This window comes from Cervus elaphus, chromosome 30 (assembly GCF_910594005.1).
Source record: "Cervus elaphus chromosome 30, mCerEla1.1, whole genome shotgun sequence".
In the NCBI taxonomy this organism is placed as follows: domain Eukaryota; kingdom Metazoa; phylum Chordata; class Mammalia; order Artiodactyla; family Cervidae; genus Cervus; species Cervus elaphus.
The window spans coordinates 78,125,192-78,150,044 of record NC_057844.1 but is presented as its reverse complement, the minus strand read 5'-3'; the positions used below and the strand labels follow the sequence as shown (position 1 = coordinate 78,150,044).

At 45.5% G+C, this 24,853-nt stretch overlaps 2 protein-coding genes across 6 annotated transcripts in view; one reads left to right on the top strand and one right to left on the bottom strand.

Annotated features, from left to right (window-relative positions):
- The first annotated feature begins 2,226 nt into the window (after window positions 1-2,226).
- On the top strand, window positions 2,227-12,971 carry METTL21C (methyltransferase 21C, AARS1 lysine). 3 transcript variants are annotated; one of them, XM_043892424.1, is made up of 5 exons: window positions 2,227-2,233; window positions 4,627-4,745; window positions 8,412-8,563; window positions 10,740-10,857; window positions 12,315-12,971. In XM_043892424.1, the coding sequence occupies exons 2-5, from the start codon at window positions 4,637-4,639 to the stop codon at window positions 12,707-12,709; spliced, it is 774 nt and encodes a 257-aa protein (XP_043748359.1). In that variant the 5' UTR covers window positions 2,227-2,233; window positions 4,627-4,636; the 3' UTR covers window positions 12,710-12,971. The 3 variants fall into 3 exon arrangements, with proteins under 3 accessions (XP_043748359.1, XP_043748357.1, XP_043748358.1); XM_043892422.1 differs by lacking the exon at window positions 2,227-2,233 and adding an exon at window positions 3,281-4,050; XM_043892423.1 differs by lacking the exon at window positions 2,227-2,233 and adding an exon at window positions 4,058-4,418.
- A 4,523-nt stretch (window positions 12,972-17,494) lies between these two features.
- TPP2 (tripeptidyl peptidase 2) overlaps window positions 17,495-24,853 on the bottom strand; it is a 60,956-nt gene continuing 53,597 nt past the window's right edge. For 2 of the 3 annotated variants that reach the window (XM_043891809.1, XM_043891810.1), the window contains 3 exons: window positions 23,216-23,423; window positions 21,375-21,494; window positions 17,495-18,434 (listed from right to left, as the gene is read on the bottom strand). In XM_043891809.1, the coding sequence (XP_043747744.1) occupies window positions 18,345-18,434; window positions 21,375-21,494; window positions 23,216-23,423 (418 nt within the window). In that variant the 3' untranslated portion in view covers window positions 17,495-18,344. Of the gene's footprint in view, window positions 18,435-21,374; window positions 21,495-23,215; window positions 23,424-24,853 lie in introns of those variants that run through there. The other variant, XM_043891811.1, reaches the window with a different exon arrangement.

Below are 24,853 nucleotides of genomic sequence, written 5' to 3'. Positions count from 1 at the left end.
AGCCTGCGTAAACCTTTATCCGGGCTTCCCTGGTGGTTCAGCTGGTAAAGAATCTGCCCACACCTCGGGACAGGCGGGTTGGATCCCTGGCTCGGGAAGATCCCCTGGAGGAGGAAACAGCAACCCCCTCCAGTGTTCTTGCCTGGAGAATCCCATGGACAGAGGAGTTTTGGCAAATGACAGCCCATGGGGTCACAAAGAGCAGGACATGACTGAAGCAACTCACACACACACAAACTTTTATCCAGTCTTGCATCTTCTGGCTCTAAATCTGGCCCACTTTCCATCATGCTAGGTTCCCCGTGATCAGTTGTTTCGGGGCTCAGCTTGTTACAGAATTCTTTCCGATTGTGCCCAAATCTGCCTCCTGGAAACTTACTTCACCAGTGTGCCCCGTAGAGCCATGCAGAGGGCTAATCCCTCCCAACCGGCTGGCACTTCAACTATGTGAAAACAACCCACTTGTCCCCTGCCCTGTCGATGGACAGCTACTGCCTGCCGGCTGCTACAGACAGGCTGGGAACAGTTGTCAGGCAGGGGGTTCAAACTTCTAGGCTCTTTCTTAGACCAATGGCCAAGAATTCCCAGGAATGGAGAGTCTGTGTTCTGTAAAGCCTCCAGGTAGTTCCGATGTACCCCATCCATGGTTTAGCGTTTAGGAACCTTGGACTAACTTATTCCAGCTCCGGGCAGTAGACTTCTGATTTGTTTCCTAAAGCAGCTACCAAAAAGATGGATTCTGAAAGCAGTATTAAAAAGCAACTCATAAGATGATAGAATATTCCATAATAGGTCAAAGAGACACATACTTCTATCTGGTTTCATTTTCAGTCAAACAGCTTTTATAAGGTTTATGCAAAAAAAAAAAAAAAAGCCTAGAAGTTGACATTAAAAAATGTTGGCCAGGCTTCCTTTCCCAGATATCAGAATTAAAGGTATCCAAAACATCTTTTTTTCCCTTTGTCCTTTTCTTCATTGTAAGGCATGCAGAATAAATGTGTGTGCGTGTAAACATGCACACCCACATAGTGGTATAACTTGCGATCAGTTTTGAAGAGTTATCTGTGGAAGTGTGATGACGGCCCTCTGACTGCTGTCTCTACAAGGGGTGATGATACCTGGTGGACAGGAGTCACCAAAGTGCAGGACGACACAGTCAGGACTGGACCATTTGGGGAATGAGAGCATTCAAACTGAATGCCAGACTTGAAAAAGACTGCAGGTCACCTCCTTCGTTTATGGGAGGAGGAGAGAAGACAGTCAGGGAAGCAGAGCATGTCTAGATGAAGACCCAAAGTGAAAAGAAATGGACTAGGGGAAAAAAAGTGACAGCAGAGAAGAGGCTTCCAAATTAGGGTAACAAATAAATAAATATAGGCTCGGATCTATTCAAACTAAATCATTCACTCAGCTCATTGGTTAAGCGTGGTGCCTCATATATGTGAAGGATTATTTAAATTCCTATTTGCCTAAGGCTTTAGTTTACAAGCCCTATCTTCTACTCTGAGTGTTTCCAGGCTACCTAATGAGCACACGATTTTCCTCTTTTTTAAATTGCCTTTTATTTCAATGAAATCAATGACAACAGCTTGCTTTTTTCTGGAAAGAGTTTTCTGACTTCTCACTCACTCCTGCCCCAGCTAACTTTACTCTTTATATGACTGTAAGCCTTTCACTGAAGCCCTTTCTTATGGATAGACATTCTCCAGTCCTCCTCTGGGCAGAGTTGTCTGTTATTTTTGGCTGCTGGAATCGGGGTCTAGGAGAGAGACCACTCCAGGCAGGCCATTTCACTCCCCACCGGAGCTGGGCTGATGAGCATCCAGTGTGCAGGTTTGTTCGAAACCCCAACTGTCCACCCTCCACTTCTCTTCAAAGTGAAACGTTAAGTCTGCATTTCAGTCCACATCACAGCCTCTGGATACCATACAGAAAAGGGTCTATTCTGCTGCTGTGATTTTCTTCATCTTTTTGAGAGTGATTCCTTCTCATGTTGAAAAAATCATATGTGTGTATGTGTGTGTGTAAGAGAAAACTGAGAAAGTCACAGAGAGAAGGAGAAAATTCTAGCAAAATAGTATGTCTGGGTACTGGTGGGTAATGCTACCCTAAATAACTTGGACTTCCACTGGCTGGCTTTTGTTCATAAAATGCTAATCCACTCAGGTGCAGACCTATATAAGACATTGGGGACCCAAGGCTGTACAGAAATCTCAACTCTCTTCTACATAAGGTAAAGATCTGTTGAAACTAACAGTCTGAAATTATTTTGAAGGTACTAACAAGAAGTCCTTTTCAGAACTTCTCTATTAAATACTAACGTATGATATAGAGCCTATGGAGTACTGAGATAACAATGAACCCTAGGTAGATTACTGTAGTTATTTTCAAGGTTGCTTTTTGGAGGAAAAGTTAGTTTTTCATGTCAACTACAATAATGGGGAAGGGAGTCATCTCATGCCACAAGGAAAATTATTACTTGTTATTGAACTGAAAACAGATCTCCTTTCCTTGCATGCAAAATGAAGAAATGTCTTATGTGATGCTCGGGGTCCCATGGTGCTGGGAGGGTGTCTTGTAAAGAGCATCGTCCTGATTATTCTCTGGCTTTGGAGATGAGAGTAGCAGCTAATACTATATGTGTGAGAGGCTTTGCAGAGATTACCTTGATTAATTCCTACAACCATCATCTGAGATCAGAATCACCATTATCTGCATTTTCAACAAAGATAGTACATGGCAGAGCCAACATCCCAATGTGGGGTCCGTCCCCGAGTGCTGAGACCCCTGTCCTGAAGATGTCCTAGGTACTTACCAACAACCAGTCAGCTATCTTTTAGGGGAAGAATTAACTTCCTGGAGTTGGGGACAAGTTAAAAAGCTGAAGCAAGTAAGTATCTGCAAGAGAAAAAAACTTCTTGAGTGGGCAAACTGGGGTAAATATTTGATTCTTTATTGTTGCTGTTCAGTCCCTCAGTCGTGTCCAACTCTCTTCTACTCCCATGGACTGAAGCGTGCCAGGCCTCCCTGTCCTTCACCATCTCCTGGAGCTTGCTCAAACACATGTCCATGGAGTCGGTTGATGCCACCCAACCATCTCATCCTCTGTCGTCCCCTTCTCCTCCCACCTTTAATCTTTTCCAGCAGCAGGATCTTTTCCAATGAGTCAGTTCTTTGCATCAGGTGGCCAAAGTACTGGAGTTTCAGTTTCAGCATCAGTCCTTCCAATGAATATTCAGGACTGATCTCCTTTAGGATGGACTGGTTGGATCTCCTTGCAGTCCAAGGGACTCTCAAGAGTCTTCTCCAGCACAGTTTGAAAGTTTGATTCTAGAGCAAGTGAAAATGCTAAATTACATTCACAGCAGCCTCCATGTTTGAAGCCCTGCTGCACATTGATGGCAGGGCACACAACCCTTCCAGGTGCAGAATAATTAGTAACCATGTGGCCAGTGTGGCTGGCTGCTGTCCGAGGTTGGCCAAAAAAAAATATGATGGGGCAACAGCGGAGTGTAAAAGTCGGTAAGGAAAATGATTTACATTTTGTTTTAAAAAAAAAAAGTGAAAGACTAGAAAACATCCCTGTGACAACTAAGCGTTATGAGTCACTTTAGGGAAAAAATCAGCCAGAAAACCCATGGCTGAAATGAGACAACTTGGGTTGCGTCCCGCCTCATGGTCAAGAATGTGGCTCCTGCAGTTGGATCTCCTGGACCGGATTCTTGGCTCTGCCTCTGGCCGGCTGCGTGATCCCAGGCTGCTTTCGAGTCTCTCTGTGCCCGAATTTCTCTCATCTGAGAAGAGGCGTAATAATAGCATCTGCTTCATAGGTTTGTTGTGAAGATGAGATGAATTGATACGCTAAAAGCACAAGAACAGAGCTTGGCAGCAACACGTGGAGTCCCGCAGGAATGCCACGCATTCTTATTTGGACGCTGAGCAATGATCCCCCCAGCTAGGTCCTTCTTTTTTCCCCCTCCGTGAATCGGTAGGGTTTTCCTGAGCTGGTTTTCACTTTTGCTCTCCTGTTTCCCACCACGGCTCTAGGAGGTAGGCAGATATCATTATCCTTCCCTTTATGCTGATGAGGAAATGGCATGGAGGGGATTAAGTAAGTCGCCAAAGAGTCAAATTGGGAAGCCAATCTGCTTCCTGGCGCTCAGCCCCTAGAGCTTTCTACTGTCTTGTGCTAAAGCCTCAGATGGAAAGGGAGCAGTCTTGCCTTTGGGCCAAATGCATGATGTCATCAACCCTCGATCCACAAGATAGCCTCAATCACATGTACGGCTGGGTCAGGCTTTCTTCATCAACATTCAGTCCCCAAAGCTCTTAGAGATACGCTTCAGACCACAGCGAGGCAGCGCCTGTCTCGCTACCAGAGGCTGTTTCTGCCTTTCTCCAGGCACAGGAAAGTTGGGGTAATGTTTCCTGGTCTCCTTCCACTTTGCTCTGTGGCACCAGGATGGCAGCTCGGGGCGGCTGCTCTCCTCGTCCAAGGAACTAAGCTGAAAAGCAGGTGTTCTTTCCGGCTCAGCAGATGCTAAGGCGATAAGCTGCACCTTGTGGAGGCTCTGGGCAACTCAGACCCAGCGGAGCACTCAACTTGGCCGGCTCTCTCCTCCCCAGCGGCCCCGTGATGGATGCGTGTCTGAGCTCCGAGCAGCAGCCCCGGCCCCTGGACGAGGCTCCGAGCCCCCCGGATGACGAGGCTCCGCACACAGATGACACCAGCAGACCCCCAGGAGGTAACCTCCTTCCTCACCTCTCCACCCTCTCACTTCTTTTCCTGGGGATGGCATTTTCCAGTGAGCCTCAGGGGCCAGACAGTCCATTTCCTTTTAACTCTAGATCTTTTTCTGATCATGAAACAGTAGAAGAATGCCTTTATATCAGCAGAAGCATGGCAGTAATGGTAATAGTCCCTATGTTTTTGTTATTTACCTATCAAAGTCCACAACTTTGTCTTCTCCAAATTCTAGGAGAGTCAGATTTTGGTAACAAGAACTTTAAGAAAAGAAATGAAATCTAGATTCCTTCCTGCTCTTGGCCAAAATGTATTCCTGGCAGCTGCAGTCTACAATGAATCCTCGCAAAGCCATTTTCCCATGAGGACAACATAACCATTCAGGCTTGCATTTCTGGACAGCGAATCAGTAGGAAATAAGTAACAGACATAACAAATGATGTCATAAGAGCCAAGTTATAACATTCAAAACATGTACAGTCATTGATCATGGGACATTCTGTTTCAAATCTGCTAAACCAGGACGGTATTTATTTTTACTAAGTTGTTTACATAAAAATGCGACTCTGCCTATCTCCAAAAGTTGACCTCTCTAGAACTATCAGGTGAGCATTTGTGTGTGTGTGTGTGTGTGTGTGTGTGTGTGTGTGTGTGTGTGTGTGAGTCGCTCAGTTGTGTCAAACTTTCAACAACCCCATGGACTATAGCCCGCCAGGCGCCTCTGTCCATGGGATTCTCCAGGCAAGAATCCTGGAGTGGGTTGCCATTCCCTTCTCCAGGGAATCTTCCTGACCCAGGGAATCGAACCTGGGTTTCCCACATTGCAGGCAGATTCTTTATGGTCTGAGCCACCAGGAAAGCTCCCACAGGTGAGCATAGGTACAATAAATAAAAATCATGTGCAATCAACATAGATTTCTTTATCTTTGTAGCAAGGAAAGGGGTCTTATAGGAGGATATTTTTATGCCCATGTTTCTTTACAATGTTGACCCAGAAAGGAAGACCATCAGCTTATTATTTGTCATCCTGTGAAAGGATGAGCCATTTATAAGTCAGCCCATTGATTTTTCCTACAGTAGTCTTGAGAGAAAAGTTAGCTTCCATGTGGTGATCTGTGAGAAGGAGAGAAGGACCGGTCTGGCCAACGTGGAGGGGCTGGAGGCTGGCAGAAGTGCCCTGGGTCCCTGACGGTCTGCATGCTCCAGTGACCAGAGGCTGAGATGGAAGGAGCGCAGCCCAGGACTCCCTCCTCTTACCCGATGGCCTGGACCAGCTCCTGCATTTTGGGAATTTTTGCAAGCTGGTTTTTAAACATGGCCACTGTTAAAATTTAAGTCATATAAACATACAACGAAATGGATTACATAAAAGGGAAAGTTATATGAAAAAACTTAGGTAATAAATACTCATGTCCCATTACGAATTATCTTCCTACATATGTTACGATGATCTGTGCTCTTGAGGCTGTTGGTGGATGTCGCATCCGTGGTAGAAACGCCCATGATGCTCAGCAGCGGCGTCTCTTCCCCGGGAGGGCCATGTTGGGAGCATTGTCACCGTGGTGACGACCAAACCCTACACGTCAGTGGTTCCTCACTGCTCCCAGCCTGGTTGTTGGATCTTCCTGGGCACCACTTGATCTGTTCCTCTGCCTTCTTGCTGCCTCTGAAACCAGAACTCAGAGTCAGCCACTCAGCCTGTGGGAGAAGATGGGTCCTTTTTGCCGGGTGATAAATTTGAGGTTCGTGTTGTTAGATGTCAGTAGCTTCCCTTATAAGAAGTTGGTGAGGATCATAGGCCCCCTTCTCTCCTAGGGTCTCTCTAGGGCACACGACAGGCAAAGAGGATGTCTCAGGACTGACTTGGCCACTGTGCCTCAGCAGATTCTTGCCAGCTTCGAGAAAGTCGGGGTTTCTTGTCTTTGTGGTCAGGACAGAGAATTCTCCTTCCGGGGCTGGAATAGTCTAGATCAGAACCCATGGCCGAGAGCTGCAGGCATCATTCTGCTAATTTACAAACTGGTCACTTGGCTCACACTACAATCAAAGGCCATTTGAACACTTTTTTTTATATAAAATGCAACACAAATGTATTTTCTGGAAAAACAACATGAAAAACCGTACAAAGGCATACATGCCCAGTACAAGCTTCAGTTTTTCATAGTCAGATTCAACAGGCATGGTAAAGTTTTTGTAAATGTTTCTAAGTGCTTACTCCACATGTGTAGACTCTTCTGACTGTGACCCTCTTAGAAGGGTTTGCAGAGCAAGCTGCAACAGAGAACTGCTCTAGTGCAGCCGGAATTCAGTGAAACGTGAACTCCGAGGGGTGGACCCCCGATTTGGCTCTTTCAAAGGCCCCCTGCCCCTCACCCTGCACTCAGCCTCCTCTTCCTTCCTGAATGTATATTTCTGACTAGAGCCCTTCCCAAGCTCATTGACAGCTCCTTTCTGCTATTCCATCCCTGGTTACCTGTCCCCAGGCACAGCTCAGGCAACAAAGGCTGGTCTCACACACAGTCCCCCCCCAAACTCCTCGCTACCAGTGCCTCCCCCTGGGGACACCTGCAGCGCCCCCCTCTTCTGCACATGACCCCCCCATGTGCGCAGCCTCCTCATTCTGACCTTTTTACTCACTTTTCTTTCTTTCTTTTTTTTTTAAATGCTGAAACCCTCTGGGAAACCTGTGACATTCTGGGCTTCCATGATGTCATCCCTGATCAGGTGCTCTTTTCTTCCCATCTTATATGATATCTGAGCGCCGCTCGCATGGGTCATGAGTGTCAAGGAGTATTTAAAGGAAGAGTAATTTAATAGTCGGGGCTCATCTGACAGCCTCCCCCCAGGGCTGTGGAGCTGGCTCGTCTTTGGGTGACCTGTACCTTTTGAGGAGCGGTGGTGGGAGGACTTAAGGAACGTGTTCCAGCCAGCATGTGGGATGTTACTTCACTTCAAGACCTAAAAATAGTCTGGTCCATGCCTGCCCGGGTCCTCCTTGTTGCAGACGGCTCAGTCTTGCCATTCTGCTTGGTAGTGTAGCTTCCTCCTCTTGCCAAAACAGAGCGAGGGGCGGATCCACACCGCTCTCTGTCCAAAATCGAGGGAGGGGCCCAGGGCATCCGCTAGTATTGTGTCATCTGATAAAATTCCCCATTGGACTGTTCCATCCCAGTCACCCCATGATATTCTGTCTGAGCTAATTTGTGGCCATTGTCACCGATAACATTACTCTCTGTTTCTAGAAGATGGCTCAATCTCTTCCCATTTGACTAATTGTACCATTAATTAGTGTATTTGCACTGGACCCACAAATCATGGGGGGCTTTCCTTGTGGCTCAGCTGGTAAATAATCCACCTGTAATGTGGGAGACCTGGGTTTGATCCCTGGGTTGGGAAGATCCCCTGGAGAAGGGAAAGCCTACCTACTCCCATATTCTTGGGCTTCCCTTGTGGCTCAGTTGGTAAAAAATCTTCCTGCAATGCAGGAGACCTGAGTTCAATCCCTGGGTTGGGAAGATCTCCTGGAGAAGGGAAAGGCTACCCACTCCAGTATTATGGCCTGGAGAATTCCATGGACTGTATAGTCCATGAGGTCGCAAAGAATCAGACACAACTGAGCGACTTTCACTTTCACAAATCATAAAACCTGTTATTTTTGGTCCCACAGATTCTAATGAGATAGAAGCATCGCTTCGAAGCCTCCAGAAATTTGTTCCTACAAATTACGCCAGCTACACCCAGGAGTATTATCAGTTTGTGGGCAAGAAGATTGTCATTCAAGAATCCATCGAGAGTTATGGAGCAGTGGTGTGGCCAGGGGTGAGGGAGCCGTGACATCATGGCATCAGGGTTTCTGGGAATGGGAACAGCACTTTTGTACAACTGTGTTGCCTTGGGCGCCTAGCCAAGGGCTTTAACGTTCTGTGCGTCTCAGATGGAGGGTCTCCGGATGCCCCCAAGGGTGTTGCTCGTGTGCTTAGAAGCTGCAAGAACACATCCTCTCTCCTAGAAACCATTTCGGCCACGCTGTGTTTCTTGAAACCCTCTTTTTTAACATTAACATAAACTTGAGCATATTGGGAAGTGGGATGAAAAATTCATATGAATTGTTAAGAAAGAAAATCAGAAGAAAAGTCTTTAGGGTTTAGATTTTGCAGTGGGCAAAATCTCTGGGCCAGGTCTAACAACCTTCAGGGGGTCCCTCGCCTTTTACGGTGTGGCTGAAAGTGAACGTGTTAGTCGCTCAGTCGTGTCGGGACACTGTGACCCCATGGACTGTAGCCCGCCAGGCTCCTCCGTCCATGGGATTCTCCAGGCAAGAACACTGGAGTGGGTTGCCATTTCCTTCTCCAGGACATCTTCCCATCTTCCCAATTCAGGAAGATTCCATCTTCCCAATGCAGGAATCCTGCATTGCAGGTGGATTCTTTACCGTCTGAGCCACCAGGGAAGCCCTGGGGGGGTGGAGGAGGGTTTGCTAAAAGATGCAGCTGCTCCTTCCGGAAGACCCATCCCCAGGTGGCACCCACCAGGCCAGCTTCTCACAGGGCACGCCCCACAGGAAGGGCGCCTCTGCCACCGCTCCGGAAGCCCTCAAATCACACATGAGTCTCGGTGGCCCTGGTGAAGCTCTTCCGAATCCTGAAACCCCCACTCTGCACAATGATCCTTTCTCAAGATCCAAAGGACGCCTATCCTCAAAACGTCAGTCCCCAGCCGTGAGCTCTTGCCATGGGTTGGATGCTGGAGCTACCCTGCACCTGTGCCTCAGTTTCCATCCCCCGACTCCCGGCCGCGCCCTCCAACTCCCTTGAGAGGAGCTGAGGATGAAATGGACAGACCCACGGCCTTGGGTTTGCCACCCGCCCTGGGGCAGGCCACCGTGAGTGCGGCCAGTGTGTCTCACATGATGCTGGACGCCCTCCATCCCTGCCGCTTCAGCCTCGGCCCCAGATAGAAAGTGAGTCACGACGAGCCCTGAGCATCTGTTGGAAGGCGAGGGCTAAAGGTGTGTGCACACTTGAGCTTTCACACTGGTTCTTCAGCTTAGGACTCACGTTCCCAACCCGGGTCACGCCCTCACGCTCACTCCCCCAGTCTCTGTGGCCCCCCAGCATCACTAGCTGAACCCCCCCGTTGGCTCACACAAAACACCTCCTGCATCCGCATACATCAAATTCCTTTCATCTCTTCACAGTCAGGGTAGGAGGTGGGCAGAAGGCAGTGAAAGAAGAAGGAAAGGGACCTTTGGTTTTCTGTCTAAAATGGATCTAAATGTATTCACCTGGGTTTTTTATTTTTGGGTTTGTTTTTGTCTTGACTGTGCAAAGTATGCAATTTCTTGGCTACCACCCAAAGCGTGGTCCATGGGCTGGCTGATTAGAAAGGCAGACTTGTTAAGAGTTGCAGTCCTGAGCCCCACCAGACCTACTGCACGCGGCAGGGCGTCTTTAACCAGGCTCCCCAGTGATCCGAGTGTGCACTAGAGTCTGGGAAGCGCTGTCCTACCAGAGTGTTTCTTAGATGAGTTACTTAAAATGAAAGTGACTACCCCGCTGTCCAGTGTATCAGTCAAGGTCCGGGGGGGTGGGGAGGGGACGGCAGCCTGCTGGCTGATGGGCTCAGGACGGAGGTGTTGGAGAATTTAGAGCCCAGCGGTCTTCCAGCAGATGGAGAACTGATGCAACTTGCCCAGGGCGAGGGGCTGCTGTCCTGCGGTCCCTCGACTCCTGCTTCTGGAAGACCTGAGCTGTTCTTCCTCCTGGGGGTTGATCAAGAGTCTGCGGATACCGGCCCTTTAGCAAGTTGAGTTCCTTTGATGCAAGTTGCTATTTTCATATTTCACAGGTCAAAACACGCCATGGCATGTGTGCTTTGATTCCTATGGACCCCTGAGGAAGCTGAAAGTGTGAATGTGTCTTCTAGTAGTTCACTGGTGGTGGGGACTGGGGTCTCTGGTTTTCATCATCCAGTGACAAGTGTGAATGTTTTCCAGGCCATGGTGTTGTGCCAGTATTTGGAGGAACACACAGAGGAACTCAATCTCCGAGGTGCTAAGATACTGGAAATCGGTGCTGGACCAGGCCTCGTTTCCATTGTGGCCAGTATTCTAGGTGTGTCTGTCTATTCCAGACCTTGTTTCAAAAGATGCTTACCAGAACAACAGTAATAATACATGCTGACTGCATGATGGGCTGTGGTTTAGGTGCTTGGCTGTGATTTGCCCTCACTGAGTCCCCGCAAACGTCCAGGCCAGAATGACTCCTGTTATCCCCGAGATAAAATAATTGCATCTTAGAGACGCTAACATCCAACCATTGCTCAGCATGTGAGAAAGTTGACATTCTGGAGGGGTGACTCTCGAGTTGTAAACAGGTTGTAAACAGCTATGTTATGCTGTGTCCTGCTTTTCATTGCAACTATCGTAACTAAGGTTTTGAAAAAAAAAAAACGTCAGTGAATCCAAGGTAAAGACAGATTTATATCCCGAATGCCAGCTGTGTGTCTTGGACTCTGCATAAGAAGTGGGTGTGCCTGGTCTACTTCTGCCTACGCGATTACACCTCTATCAAAATCCGTCTGGAAATATGGCGATCTACTTTGTGACCACTGATCACTTGCTTTAAAATGCCTAAAAATTAATTTAATGCATTTAATAGGGGGGAGAATCATACAGAATAGATCATCCCCTGTGGAAAGGTGCAGATACTCTCCAGAAGAGAAAACCAAAAGCTTCAGATAAACACAGTTTTAGAAGGAAAACACCACGCATTATTATAGTAAAATGAAAGTGTTAGTTGCTCAGTCATGACTCTTTGCGACATCACGGACTATAGCCCACCAGGCCCCTCCGTCCATGGGATTCTCCAGGCAAGAATGCTGGAGTGGGTTGCCCCGCTCTCCTCCAGGGGATCTTCCTGACCCAGCAATCAAGTTCTCCTGCATTGCAGGCAGATTCCTTACCCTCTGAGTCACCAGGGAAGCCCAAAACCTTGGTGTGTTCATTATTCTGAAATCTCCCAAAACTATACCACTGTTTTAGTTTTTTAAAATTTTTTAAAATTTTATTTTTTATTTTGTTGGAGTATCATTAACAATGTTGTGATATTTCCAGGTATCCAGCAAAATGATTCAGTTATACGTATACAGCATCTATCCTGCTTCAGATTCGTTTCCCATTTAGATTATTGCACAGTATTGAGCAGAGTTCCCCTGTGCCATGGTTTCAGTTTCTTAAAAGATGGCAGCATTATTCTATTTCAGTGGTTCTCAACCAGAGGTGGTGTCTGACCCATGAAGGACATTTGGCAATGTCAGGGGACATTTCTGAGCATCATGCCTTGGGGGTTGGGTGGGGAGGTGCTACTTGCATCTCGTGATGGGGACCAGGGATGCTGCTAAACATCTTACAGGGCACAGCGTGGGGTCTACCCCATGAGAAAGAAACCAGCCCGGATGTCCACAGGGTCAAGGTGGGAAACCCAGCGCCATTTTCCCCCTGAGAGTATGTGTCCACTGGGCTGCCCAGGTGCTTCCAGGTACTTATGACAGGTTTTCTTTCTCTCTTTAGGGGCTCAAGTCACGGCAACAGATCTGCCTGATGTGCTGGGGAACCTACAATACAATCTCCTAAAGAACACGTTCAACTGTACCACGTATCTGCCGGAAGTGAAGGAGCTGGTGTGGGGGGAGGGCCTGGAGCAGACCTTCCCCAAGTCCACGCTTTCCTACGATTACGTGCTGGCCTCTGACGTGGTCTACCACCATTACTTTCTGGACAAGCTGCTTGCCACCATGGCATACCTCTGCCAGCCAGGAACGGTGCTGCTCTGGGCCAACAAGTTCAGATTCAGCACCGACTATGAATTTTTAGATAAATTCAAGCAAGTTTTTGACACGACACTCTTGGCTGAATCTCAAGAGTCATCGATCAAACTCTTTAAAGGAATACTAAAATGGGACTGAACAAAACAAAATGCCTTTCAAACCATTAGTGTGTCTGCTGAACAGTGTTAGAAATTTTATAAGATGGCGAAGGTAGTGCGTAGAATCCACGTATCTACCTAGAATAAACCTGATTATTATGGCAACTCTCTAAAATAACCTATTTAGGATTATCTGGTTAATCTAGATATACACAGGAATAGCATGAAAACATGAAAGTAGCTTTGTTGGCTTCCTAGAGTTCTCAGTTAAGTGTTTAATAAATTTTACACAAACACATTAACAACTGGATGTCCCCTTGTTATTTCTGCTGGAGAGCATGGTCTTAAACTTGTCAGTATACTTTCACCATGTGCTTTTTGAAATTGAGCTCAGCAGTGTCCATGTATTTTATTTCAAAGACTCTACTTCATACAGATTTTAGCTGTAGCAAAAGGAGAGGGTACAGAGTAATAGAAAAGTTATAGGCTTAACTTAGCAACTTTGGAAAACTCAGCAGTGGCCACAGAACTGGAAAAGGTCAGTTTTCATTCCAATCCCAAAGAAAGACAATGCCAAAGAATGTTCAAACTACTGCACAATTGCACTCATCTCACATGCTAGCAAAGTAATGCTCAAAGTTCTCCAAGCCAGGCTTCACCAGTATGTGAACTGTGAACTTCCGGATGTTCAAGCTGGATTTAGAAAAGGCAGAGGAACCAGAGATCAAATTGCCAACATTCACTGGATCATCAAAAAAGCAAGAGAGTTCCAGAAAAACATCTACTTCTGCTTTATTAATTACGCAAAGCCTTTGACTGTGTGGATCACAACAAACTGGAAAATTCTTAAAAGAGATGAGAATACCAGACCATCTTACCTGCCTCTTGAGAAATCTGTATGCAGGCCAAGAAGCACGAGTTACATCTGGACGTGGAACAACAGACTGGTTCCAAACAGGGAAAGGAATACATCAAGGCTGTATATTGTCACCCTGCTTATTTAACTTATATGCAGAGCACATCATGAGAAACACTGGGCTGGAGGAAGCACAAGCTGGAATCAAGATTGCCGGGAGAAATATCAATAACCTCAAATACGTGGATGATACCACCCTTATATAAGGCAGAAAGCCAAGAGGAACTCAAGAGCCTCTTGATGAAAGTGAAGGAGGAGAGTGAAAAAGTTGGCTTAAAACTCAACATTCAGAAAACTAAGATCATAGCATACAGTCCCATCACTTCATGGCATAGATGGGGAAACAGTGGAAACAGTGACAGACTTTATTTTTGGGGGGCTCCAAAATCACTGCAGATGGTGATTGCAGCCATGGAATTAAAATACGCTTGCTCCTTGGAAGAAAATCTATGACCAACCTAGACAACATATTAAAAAGCAAAGACATTACTTTGCCGACAAAGGACCATCTAGTCGAAGCTATGGTTTTTCCAGTAGTCATGTATGGATGTGAGAGCTGGAATATAAAGCTGAGCACTGAAGAATTGATGCTTTTGAACTGTGATGTTGGAGAAGACTCTTGAGAGTCCCTTGGACTGCAAAGAGATCAACCAGTCCATCCTAAAGGAGATCAGTCCTGAATATTCATTGGAAGGACTGATGCTGAAGCTGAAACTCCAATACTTTGGCCACTTGATTCGAAGAACTGACTCATTGGAAAAGACCCTGATGCCGGGAAAGATTGAAAGCAGGAAGAGAAGGGACAACACAGGATGAGATGGTTGGATGGCATCACCGACTTGATGGACATGAGTCTGAGCAAGCTCCAGGAGTTGGTGATGGACAGGGAAGCCTGGCATGCTGCAGTTCATGGGGTCGCAGAGTTGGACACGACTGAGCGACTGAACTGAACTAATAGGTTTAACACTGGCTGAAACTGAAAAATACAGAAAACGGTGCTGGGACGAGGAAACGGGTGTCTTCTAAGGGCCTGGAAGTAGTGCTGAGCACACTGTGTACCAGCCCCTAGTGCTTCGTTCAGAAGGTGTTTATCCGTATCCAGCTCTTTCCACTGTTTTCAATGGTGTGGTGCAGACATTGGCCACCAGCACCTCAGAGAGGAAAACGGTCTCAATTTGTAATAGCACTATTTTGCTAGTGTAATCATTTGAATCAACCATCAGCTGCTTTGTAGTATTTCTCTATGGGCTTATTAAGAGATGATGGACCCTGTATGCTGTTGGCTTGTAACTTAATTCTCACAACGAACCTTTCTTAAGTAAATTATTGGTAAAGACAGTCTCTGAAACCGAAACAACCAGCAAACAATTTGCTGAAACAATTTATCTCCTCAGGAGATAAGTTATCCTTAACAAAATTTTGGTCAGAATCATGATCGTCCCTAAAGACTGTTTTGTCCGTTTCTGAACTTTATATAGATGAAATCTAACTGTGTATATTCTTTTATGATATGCTTCTCCACTGAACACTGTATTTATGAGAGTTATCATGTGTTAACTTGTAAAGCATTTTTTGAGGCTGATGTACATTTTCCAAATTAATTTAGTAATTCCCCGTCTTTTTTAAACGTCATTTTTTTTTGAAGTAAATACGTATAAAAAATAAATGTACACACCATTAAATTACCATTTTAGGAATTCCCTGGTGGTCTGGCGGTTAGAACTCTGCAGTTTCACTGATGAGGGTGTGGGTTTGATCCCTGGTCAGGGTCTAAAATCTCAATAAGCCATGTGGCATGATTAAAAAAAAAAAAACAAAACCATTTTCCTGTGATAACCACAATGGAAAAGACTATAAAGAATGTATGTGTGTGTGTAACTGAACTTCAATAAAAATTTTTAGGAAGGTTATCACTTTACCTCAGGTATCAATCTCATAGAAATGTTAATAGTTTTGCCAAAGATACCTTCTCCTGGGACGCATTTGGGTCTGGCTGTCAGCATGGAGGCACTGAGCGATCTCGACAGAAAAAGGGGCCAACAAGGCAGCTTCGTGTCACTGCCCGCGGGTAAAACTGAGGGACTGGTCTTCCTAGGATAAACAGTTCACAGCAGATCCTGCCAGCCTGTGGACCTATCTCTAACTTCCACAGCGAACTTAAATTATCTGAGAATGACTTGTATCTCATTGAAAGAGTAGTATTTGGATACAAAAGTCCTTGGTACAACAGAGAGCCAGATGTGACTCTTATTTAAAAAAAAAATTCATCTGTGTATGAATTTTATGGTGTATCATAAACACATTCATGCTGTATCATACATTCTATTAAGAAGCGCTGTCATTCATCACCTCTCTCTGCAGACTGGTACCCCACCTGATTGCCCCTCACTACGTCAGGACCATGACGGAACCAGAGGACCAGGCTCCTGCGGACCTGGCCTGTCATGAAGGCCCGGCGGCTCACTGCACTTGGAACTTCACACTTTCTTTAAAGAGTGCATCCAAAACCCACCATGGGCTTAATTTTTCCTTCCACATTAAAAAATATAGCACAGAGACCAAAACCCAAACAACAAAGTGAGAAATCAGGGAACTCTCTAACAATGGTGATTTTACATAAAAAGTATGTGAAGGATTCTAGGATTCCCTATATCCTGACACAACTCAGAAGGTAGTACTTCAAAATAAATCTATTACTAGGAAGTTTCTACTCTTAAAATTACATTAAAATTGGATACTAAAGTCATGTTCTTGAAAAAAAAAAGTGTGATTTCAATGAAACGGTGTAACTTCCGTCAGTGAAAGAGTACCTCTGAAAATTATCTCCTCCATTAAGCTATGAGAAAACTGACAAAAATTCTCAGAAGCAACTTTTTCAAAACTCAGTCATTTCTCAGAACACCCCATGTACAAGGCCACCTTGTATAGGACTCAGTGCTCTCATAGACCAAGAAGCCTTTTCCCGGGGCTGTTTGTTGAGATAATTACAAGCAACTGTATAATTCTGTGGCTGCCTGAGATGACGGACGACTGCCGGGACTAATTCAAAAGTTTAAAGGTAAATGAGATGCTCAGAGGGACTCTGAAAGCTGTCACATTTCTGGATGTCAGCCACACATGTCGCGGGGCTAAATGCATCCTCACGAAGACCCGAGCACTACCCGTGGCTGAGCCTGAGGCTGTGTGGCAGGAAGTTCTTTCGGAGCAAACAGCAAACTTGTAAAACACTTTCTCTAATTAGTGGTCAGACAGCAGCATGACCCTGGGGAGTCACCCTACCCCTTCTGAACTTCTCAGTTTCCTGACTGGATTGAACCTGTGTATGGGGGGGCCTGTATATGTTGAGGTGAAAGTATGTGTGTGTGAGAAAACATGAATGTGTCTATTCATGGATAAACTTTAGATGAACAAAGATGGCTCAGAAACTACAAAATGCCTGCATGCATATTTGCACTTTTTCATCAAGGGTCTAATGTTCTCATCAGATAGAGGAGTCAATTACTCAAAAAACAGTTATGAATGATTAATAAGACCAGATCTCTGGCAGGCCTTTTACAGTAGTGAAATCTAAGGAAAGAAGATTGAGAAGCCACGCACACACATACACACACATGCACGCATGAGCGCACACACACACTTGCTATCAGTGAGTAGAGGCCTTTTAATATTGTCTCTGTGTGTTTATTTCACAGGAGAAAGATGAAAGGATAGTAGCCAGAAAGATAAAAATAATAAAATTAAACATACACAAGTTAATCACATAAAAGATTTGGAAATATATTCAAATAATTGCAAGCCTATAATAAACATTATAAATTAAATTACTTCATATTGAATTTTTTATCTGTAGGTTTAATATATTATTTCTGTTCTAACCCCAAATTTTATTCATGAAAAATTAAGACCAACTTTAAGAAGCTTCAATATTCACTTTATTATTTATAAAAAAAATTAAGGTATCAGAGTGCATATGGTATACGGCGATCTTGGTTTTGCACATTTATTCACGTTGTTTACATTATTTCAACTGTAATAAACAAACCATATGGGTATCTTTACAATCCTGATACAGATTTAAGCTGTCTGGCACTTCTACATGTATTATTAGTTCATTCTGATGCTCTGCACGTCAAGAGATACTAAGAATGATTGGCCTGAAATAACTCCAAGATGAAGAGTGATTGAAGCAGTTATGCTCCAGCATTTGCCACGCATTTATTTGTGCCGGTTTTATTTTTTCCCCTTAACTGAATGTAAACGTTTGCCAAAAAAAAAAAAAAAAAATCTGGAAATGAAGTTCTGTTACTTTTTAGTCCAATAAATAATTTTAGCTACGCTTAATGTAGCTTTTTTAAGGCCTTCATACAATTCAAAAAAATTAAAGTCAAGCATGTTAAAACCCTGTTCATTTATAAAATAAAAAATAGAATTTTACAGGTTTGCAGTTAAAAGTTACTGTTCAGATCCCCTCATGCATGTAAGAGCCGCAACCCGACTGAAAGTCCTCGGTGCTGGCACCCAGGGCACGGCCCGCTGCCGGCAATGTGAGGCATTAAGAAAACACCATGATGTCAGAGGTCTAGGTTTACATGTATTAAGCCACACGCCAGCAAATTCTCTGATAAATACACATCATTTTAATAATCAGTATTTGATAGCGGATGAAAACATGCATTAGACTAAAAATGCCACAGATTTGTTTTTATATCCATTCACTATAAAACTTTCTTTTTTAAAATGTAAAGTCTTGGTTCCTATTTTAGAATACACAATAATCAGGAGGATACATGATGGGGAGCCAGTTTTCAGTAAAAGATGCACAATGGGTCCATCCAAGCAGCTTCATCAGCTGTAATAAAACATGAAAATAATAAAACATATGAAAATACTACTTAAAAAATAGATGTTCCAAGCTCAGTATTTAGGGTAAATTTCAAGTTAAATATGTAGCAATAATAAAGAAGTAGCAGGTAGACCTTTTCATCCATCCAACCATCACCCAACCCACCCACCAACCTTCCTTCCTACCAACCAGTGTTCTTCATGATCTACTAGTCACCCAGCTTTCCTACCAACCAACCTGAAAGTGAAAGTTGCTCTGTCCTGTCTGACTCTTTGCGACCCCATGGACTGCACAGTCCATGGAATACTCCAGGCCAGAATACTGGAATGGGCAGCCTTTCCCTTCTCCAGGGGAACTTCCCAACCTAGGGATTGAACCCAGATCTCCCGCATTGCAGGTGGATTCTTTACCGTCTGAGCCACTAGGGAAGCCCAAGAATACTGGAGTGGGTAGCCTATCCCTTCTCCAGGGGAATCTTCCCAACCCAGGAATAGAACTGGGGTCTCCTGCATTGCAGCCGGATTCTTTAACAACTGAGCTACCAGGGAAGCCCACCAACCAAACTACTTGGTGATTATCATCATCCCCGGAGACTTTCCTGCTTCCCTCCCATCTTCCTCCCCATCAACATGACTTGACCTGCTCCTTTCCTCCCTCCTACCCTAGTTTTCTTTCCTGCAAACTTTTTGAGTGCTTACTGTAGTCAAACCCTGCTCTAGGCGTTAGGAAAAGGCATTGAACAAACTCACTTCTCACTTTTAAGAAACTTATGTTCTGTTCAGGAGTCAAAGCTATCAAACAGATGAATGCTGCTGCTGCTGCTGCTAAGTCGCTTCAGTCGTGTCCACTCTGTGCGGCCCCATAGACGGCAGGCCACCACGCTCCCCCATCCCTGGGATTCTCCAGGCAAGAACCCTGGAGTGAGTTGCCATTTCCTTCTCCAATGCATGAAAGTGAAAAGTGAAAGTGAAGTTGCTCAGTTGTGTCCCACTCTTCGCTACCCCATGGACTGCAGCCCACCATGACCCTCCACCCATGGGATTTTCCAGGCAAGAGTACTGGAGTGGGCTGCTATTTCCTTCTCCAGAACAGATGAATAAATAAGTATATAATTAAGAATATATCAGGTATATAGTACAAATAAAATTTGCTCTAATACAGATTGGTAAGTGAGATGGTCAAGATCGCGATCTCTGAGGAGGTGACCTGTAAGCTGAAATCTGCATGACAAGAAGAAATCTGCTCTGTGAAAATCTGGGGACGAGCTCTCCATACAGCCGGGTCCTCTGGGGGGAAGGGTGCAGCTATGTCAGTCACACGGACAGGGGAAGCAAGAGGGCGGACACGAGAGACGTGTGACATAAGACGTGTGACGTGTGACGTGAGATGTGAGACGTGGGTGAGCTGCAGCTGGGGAGCGCGGCAGCAGCTGGATCCCACGGGCCTCACAAGCCTTGGAGAACGTGGATCGTCCTCTGAATGTGCTGGAGCTTCACCCCGAGGGTGTGAAGCTGTCCTTTCCAGCTGCTGTGTGGAGGACAGCCAGCTGGCGAGCGGACGGAGACAAGCCGTGGAACGTGCCCTGGTGAGTGAGTCTTGGTGGACGGCTGGCTTCACAAGTACAAGGGCTCCGTTTACAGAGTCCGTGATGGGAGGACACCACCAGCTGCTCCAGGCAGAGCTCCCTCCACCTCCTCAAAGGTCTGAAGACGTGAACTGAGATCTTACGGGGCTGCCCTGGTGGCTCAGAGGTCAACAATCCGCCTGCCAAGGCGGGAGACGCGGGATGGATTCCTGATCTGGGAGGATCCCACCTGCCTCGAAGCAGCTAAGCCGGTGCACGCCACAACCCCCAAGCCTGTGCCCTAGAGCCCGGGAACTGCAACTGCTGAGGCCTGTGCGCCCTGGGGCCTCTGCTCTGCGACAAGAGACGCCACCACGATGAGAGGCCCGCTCGCCGCAACCAGAGAGGAGCCCTCACTTGCAGCAACTCGAGAACAGCCCACGCAGCAATGAAGACCCCAAAGTAACAAAAGCATTTTTTCTGATAAAACAGAAAATTTAAAATGTTTTACAATCTGAACTGACTTGGTAAAGATACACAGAAGAGTCTAAGAGTAAAGATAAGCTATCGTTTAACTGGAGAAGGAAAGGGCAACCCACTCCAGTATTCTTGCCTGGAGAATTCCATGGACAGAGGAGTCTGGTGGTTTGCAGTCTATGGGGTTGTAAAAGTCAGATACAACTGAGTGACTAACACACATAGTTTAACTACCAAAAATGGCCACAGGTGAGTTTTTACTGCCACCTGAAATATGAAGATCAGGCCCCTGGCCGCCTTTGGCTTGACCAGTTCTCCTCAACCATCATCTACCTTTTTGGAATAAACTAATCATGTTTGTACAAAGACCAGGCTAGGCTGAAACAATTTCTTCAGAATTCACTAGGTTTTTACACTTGACATTTAATTTGTGCAGAAAGCTCAACAGTAGAACTTGCTTGCATATAACACATGGTAAAATAAAAAATGGCCTATCATTTAAAATGACAAATCAAATCAAACAAACTCTAAAAGTTCAACCACTTTGTCTCTGAGCCAACATGTATTTAAAATAAATTATTTGTTTCCTTCATAAAGGAAACCTATCTCCTAACTACACAAAATCTGCAACACATTTTGCCTGTGTTGAAAACACTAGAGACTAAATATAGGTTTTCTGGACAGAAGTGAAAAATGTTTAAAAAAAAACCAAGTAAACAGCTTACTATCTTTCATGCATTTATAGTATTGTTCACATCACGTTAAATTAGACTAATAATTAAAAGTCACGATGAAGTTGGTGTTATCCTATCACTCCCATGAGGCTTTCTAACTATCTTGTCACTAAACGATACTGAAATGACACTCAACACTGCTGATTTAAATACTGAATACAATTTACTTACTTGAATACAGTTTTTCCAGTTTTCTTTTGTTGGTTTTTCTTCTACAAGTTTGGTTGCAAATTTAAGGCCTCTCCCATACATTTTATTCACTAATGCATGCTTGTATGCAAATGTCAAAACCTATAATATAAAACAAGTTACAGCTTATCTACAGATAGTTTACAATTTAAGCATATTGCTTTAATAATGAAAGAAATGAAGCATTAACAGAAGTGTAACTTTTCAAATGAACATATCACATCAAGCCAATTTTTAAAACTTTTTAAAAGATCAGTGTCTTTAAAAGACTCCAGTGTTGCATAGAACAGATGACTGATTGGAGGGAGGAAGCTGTTATGATAAATCATTAGCAGTTACTTGTAACCATTTGTTCTTTCCTCCCTCAGTAGGCCATTTTGTCAGGACCCTTCTCCATGACCCATCCATCTGGGTGGCCCTGCATGGCATGGCTCACGGCTTCATTCAGTGACACAAGCCCCTTCGCCACAAGGCTGTAATCCATGAAAAGGGTTTATATGCAATAGTCTCCACTTTTAGAATGTGGAGAATGTCCTCAAAGGAATCCCATCACATTTATTTGTATTCTAGAGTCAAGCAAAGGGTTCAACAACCGTTGCTACAAACATAGTAAACCAATAGGTAATAAAATGTAGCAGCGGCCCTGAATAACAGAAGCACAATGGCAAGAAGGGAATTACTTGTAACAGTTTTACTGGGATGCTCATCAAGTGTTCAGCCCCTGGCTGTTGGACCAGGTTCTTACTCATCTTTTCCAGCAGCAAGTGCAGTGTCCGGCAGACAGCAGACCTGTGGTGACTGTTACAGTAACAGTGAGTACTGCTGATGCCCTCCAGGCTCTCAACGCTCACTCCTGAGAGCCTGTGGGAGCCCACAGCCCACATCAGAGGCCAGCCACCCGCCTCGGCTGGCTCGGTCAGTGCCGCAGGCGCAAGCTTGGTTCAAGCTCTGGGCGCTGATTTCAGATCTAAATTCTTAACCTATGGGGCTGACTCCTTCAGTCTCCAGAACATAACTGAGTTCCTTCTCTAACAGCACTTCTGTATTCAGGTGGAAAAACCTGGTGGACAGGAAGAATTTTCTCCTACTTCTATCCAGAGGTTGTTACTACTAACTACCATAGCTGTTCTTGCAAATAAGCATCTGTCTGCTTAAAAAAAACAAACAAAAATCAACAACACACCCAAGAGTTTGTGCTGGGTGAGAAGCATTCCACTGACTTCATCTCCTTTATGTCTAGGAAAAAGGCAGACTGACAGCTACCTGCAGTTACATAATCTCTACCGTAAGAATTACAGCTGAGCACCAGAAGGGATTTAAAATCAAAATCCAAAAAGCTCATCCAGGTTGCTTTTTCTAAAACTAGGTTTTAAAAACTGATCAGCTATAAATCAAGGTGATAACTACTCAGCAGTTAGAGCCTGGAGGGAAATAACAAACACCTAAACTAACCAGAATACCCACGCCTCCAACCCTGACAAGTGAGCATGTGGACAGCTGTGGGAGGCAGAAGACAGCTCCCAGGTGCCTGAATTTGGGCTCCTACATAAACAGCATGACCCGAGCTTCCAACTCCATATACACCCTCCAACTCTTTCCAAACTAGCGTGGCCACCGGCCACTGTGCACACAGACCGAACAATGGTCAAGTGGTTTTCAAAGCCGGGAAGCCAGGGGGACACCTCACTAGGACTGTGGCTTCTTCAGAGCCCAGCTCAGCTTCCATCCATGTACCCTGTCCTCTCTGGTTGGCCCACCGGGCCCGAGAGGGGCTTGGGATGTACCCCCAAGAGCTGTGCCGAAACAAAAAGCAGAAAGGGTACCTTATTGTCAAAAAGATCGGTCCATTTGGTTGTCTCCCAGAAGGTCTCCGTCAGAGAGTCCAGGGTGCTCTCTCCTTCCTCCTCTCGCCCCTCCGAGTCACTCGACACAGCACCGTCCTGTTCCTGGGCCTGGAGAAGGTGGTCGGCCAGGGCACAGCCCTTCCGGCAGAGCGCGTCTACCAGTGTCGACTTCTGCTTGTCCATGTCACTGCACACCAAGCCCAGAACAGTCCACAGGTCAGTAACACGGCGTTAAGAGCGCAGCCTTATCTGAGATTAAACTCATGCACCCTTCGCCTGAGGTTTACAACGCAGAAATATCATACAGCCCTGGACAGACGTTTGCTGGTACGACACATGAGCCATGTATTCACACACACGGATTACATGAGTTAGGGGGTCGCTGTACTTGGTTGAAACAGCATGCCATACGCAACAGAGGGGAAAGAGTGCTGGGTTCTAAATTCTGTCGGCTACAGAAGTCTTAGAACAGCATCTTCTAAGTGTTTAGGCATCTTGTAAATATCACTTGTTACATATTTCTGTAGTCGTGAACTTCCGTACATGCACAGAAATGGAACACTTATTCTGCATGTGCCAGCAAGTGTTTTTTAGTATTTTAACGTATTAACTCATCTATACTCAAAATAATTCTGTGAGTAAGCGACCACCAATCGCCCATTTTCCACAGGAGGAAACTGAGGCACAAAGAGATCAGGCGATCTGTTCAAGGCCCAATAAACCGCTGCTGAATGAAATGCAGTAACAGCCTACATTCTGGGGAACAGCGTGCGCTTCAGAAAGCTTGCTTATTGGAGGCACCCTGTCCAACTTGTGCACAAACAAGGATTAAAGTGCTTAGATGACGGCCAGGAGGCGCTCAGAGATGGGATGGACAAGCTGTCTAACCGTAAGGAGGATTCTGAAGGATGCAGAGTGAAACGTGCCCCATATGAAATCCACAGGGACTATCAACTCAACAGTAATCAGTTCAAAAGACCACTAAAACGAGAAGGGAAAAAACCCCCAAACAACGCAGTAACCTGCTACAACCTAAGTTACCCACCTTCACACATTTGCAAGGCAGATGAAATTAGGTCTAAAAGATGCCTAGGAGTTTATCAGCAAAGAGTTGTAACGTTCTAAAAGAGCCCACTCTTCCTCTCTTCATCGAGAACGTTTCCGGGGACCTGACGTGCTTGGTCACTTTGGACTTAAGAACAGAAGGACGGATGGGGTTGGGGCAACTATGCAGCTTTTTATTTAATGGAGTCCCCTCACCCCCCACCTTGTAGATTCTGGGCAGCATCTAAAACGTCTCAGGAGTACTTCACTTCTGCTCACGGTAACCCCGAGAGTCAGGCACAGGCACTGCGCCTACTCTGTGAAGAAGGGGGGCCGTGCAACAGGAAGGGCAGACACAGCGTGGTCTGGACATCCGGCTGCCTGTGGCATCCTGACCGACTGTGCCCGCTGCCCCGAGAAGGGCTGGAGGACACAGAGGGTGGAGGCCAGGCTGGGGGGAGGGTGTGCTGGACAAGCCGGACCTGGACTAGATCACCTGTAAGACACCCTGCTATTTCCATTCTCTGATCCAACAGCCCAGATTCCATATATTTGGAATATTCTTTTCCTCCC

What these genes read in the sequence shown, in the direction of transcription:
- METTL21C (XM_043892424.1), top strand. Translation starts at nt 4,637, where the DNA reads ATGGATGCGTGTCTGAGCTCCGAGCAGCAGCCCCGGCCCCTGGACGAG. An exon ending in GAGCAGTGGTGTGGCCAGGG is followed by an intron (nt 8,564 to 10,739) that starts GTGAGGGAGCCG and finishes AATGTTTTCCAG; the next exon opens with GCCATGGTGTTGTGCCAGTA. An exon ending in CATTGTGGCCAGTATTCTAG is followed by an intron (nt 10,858 to 12,314) that starts GTGTGTCTGTCT and finishes TTCTCTCTTTAG; the next exon opens with GGGCTCAAGTCACGGCAACA.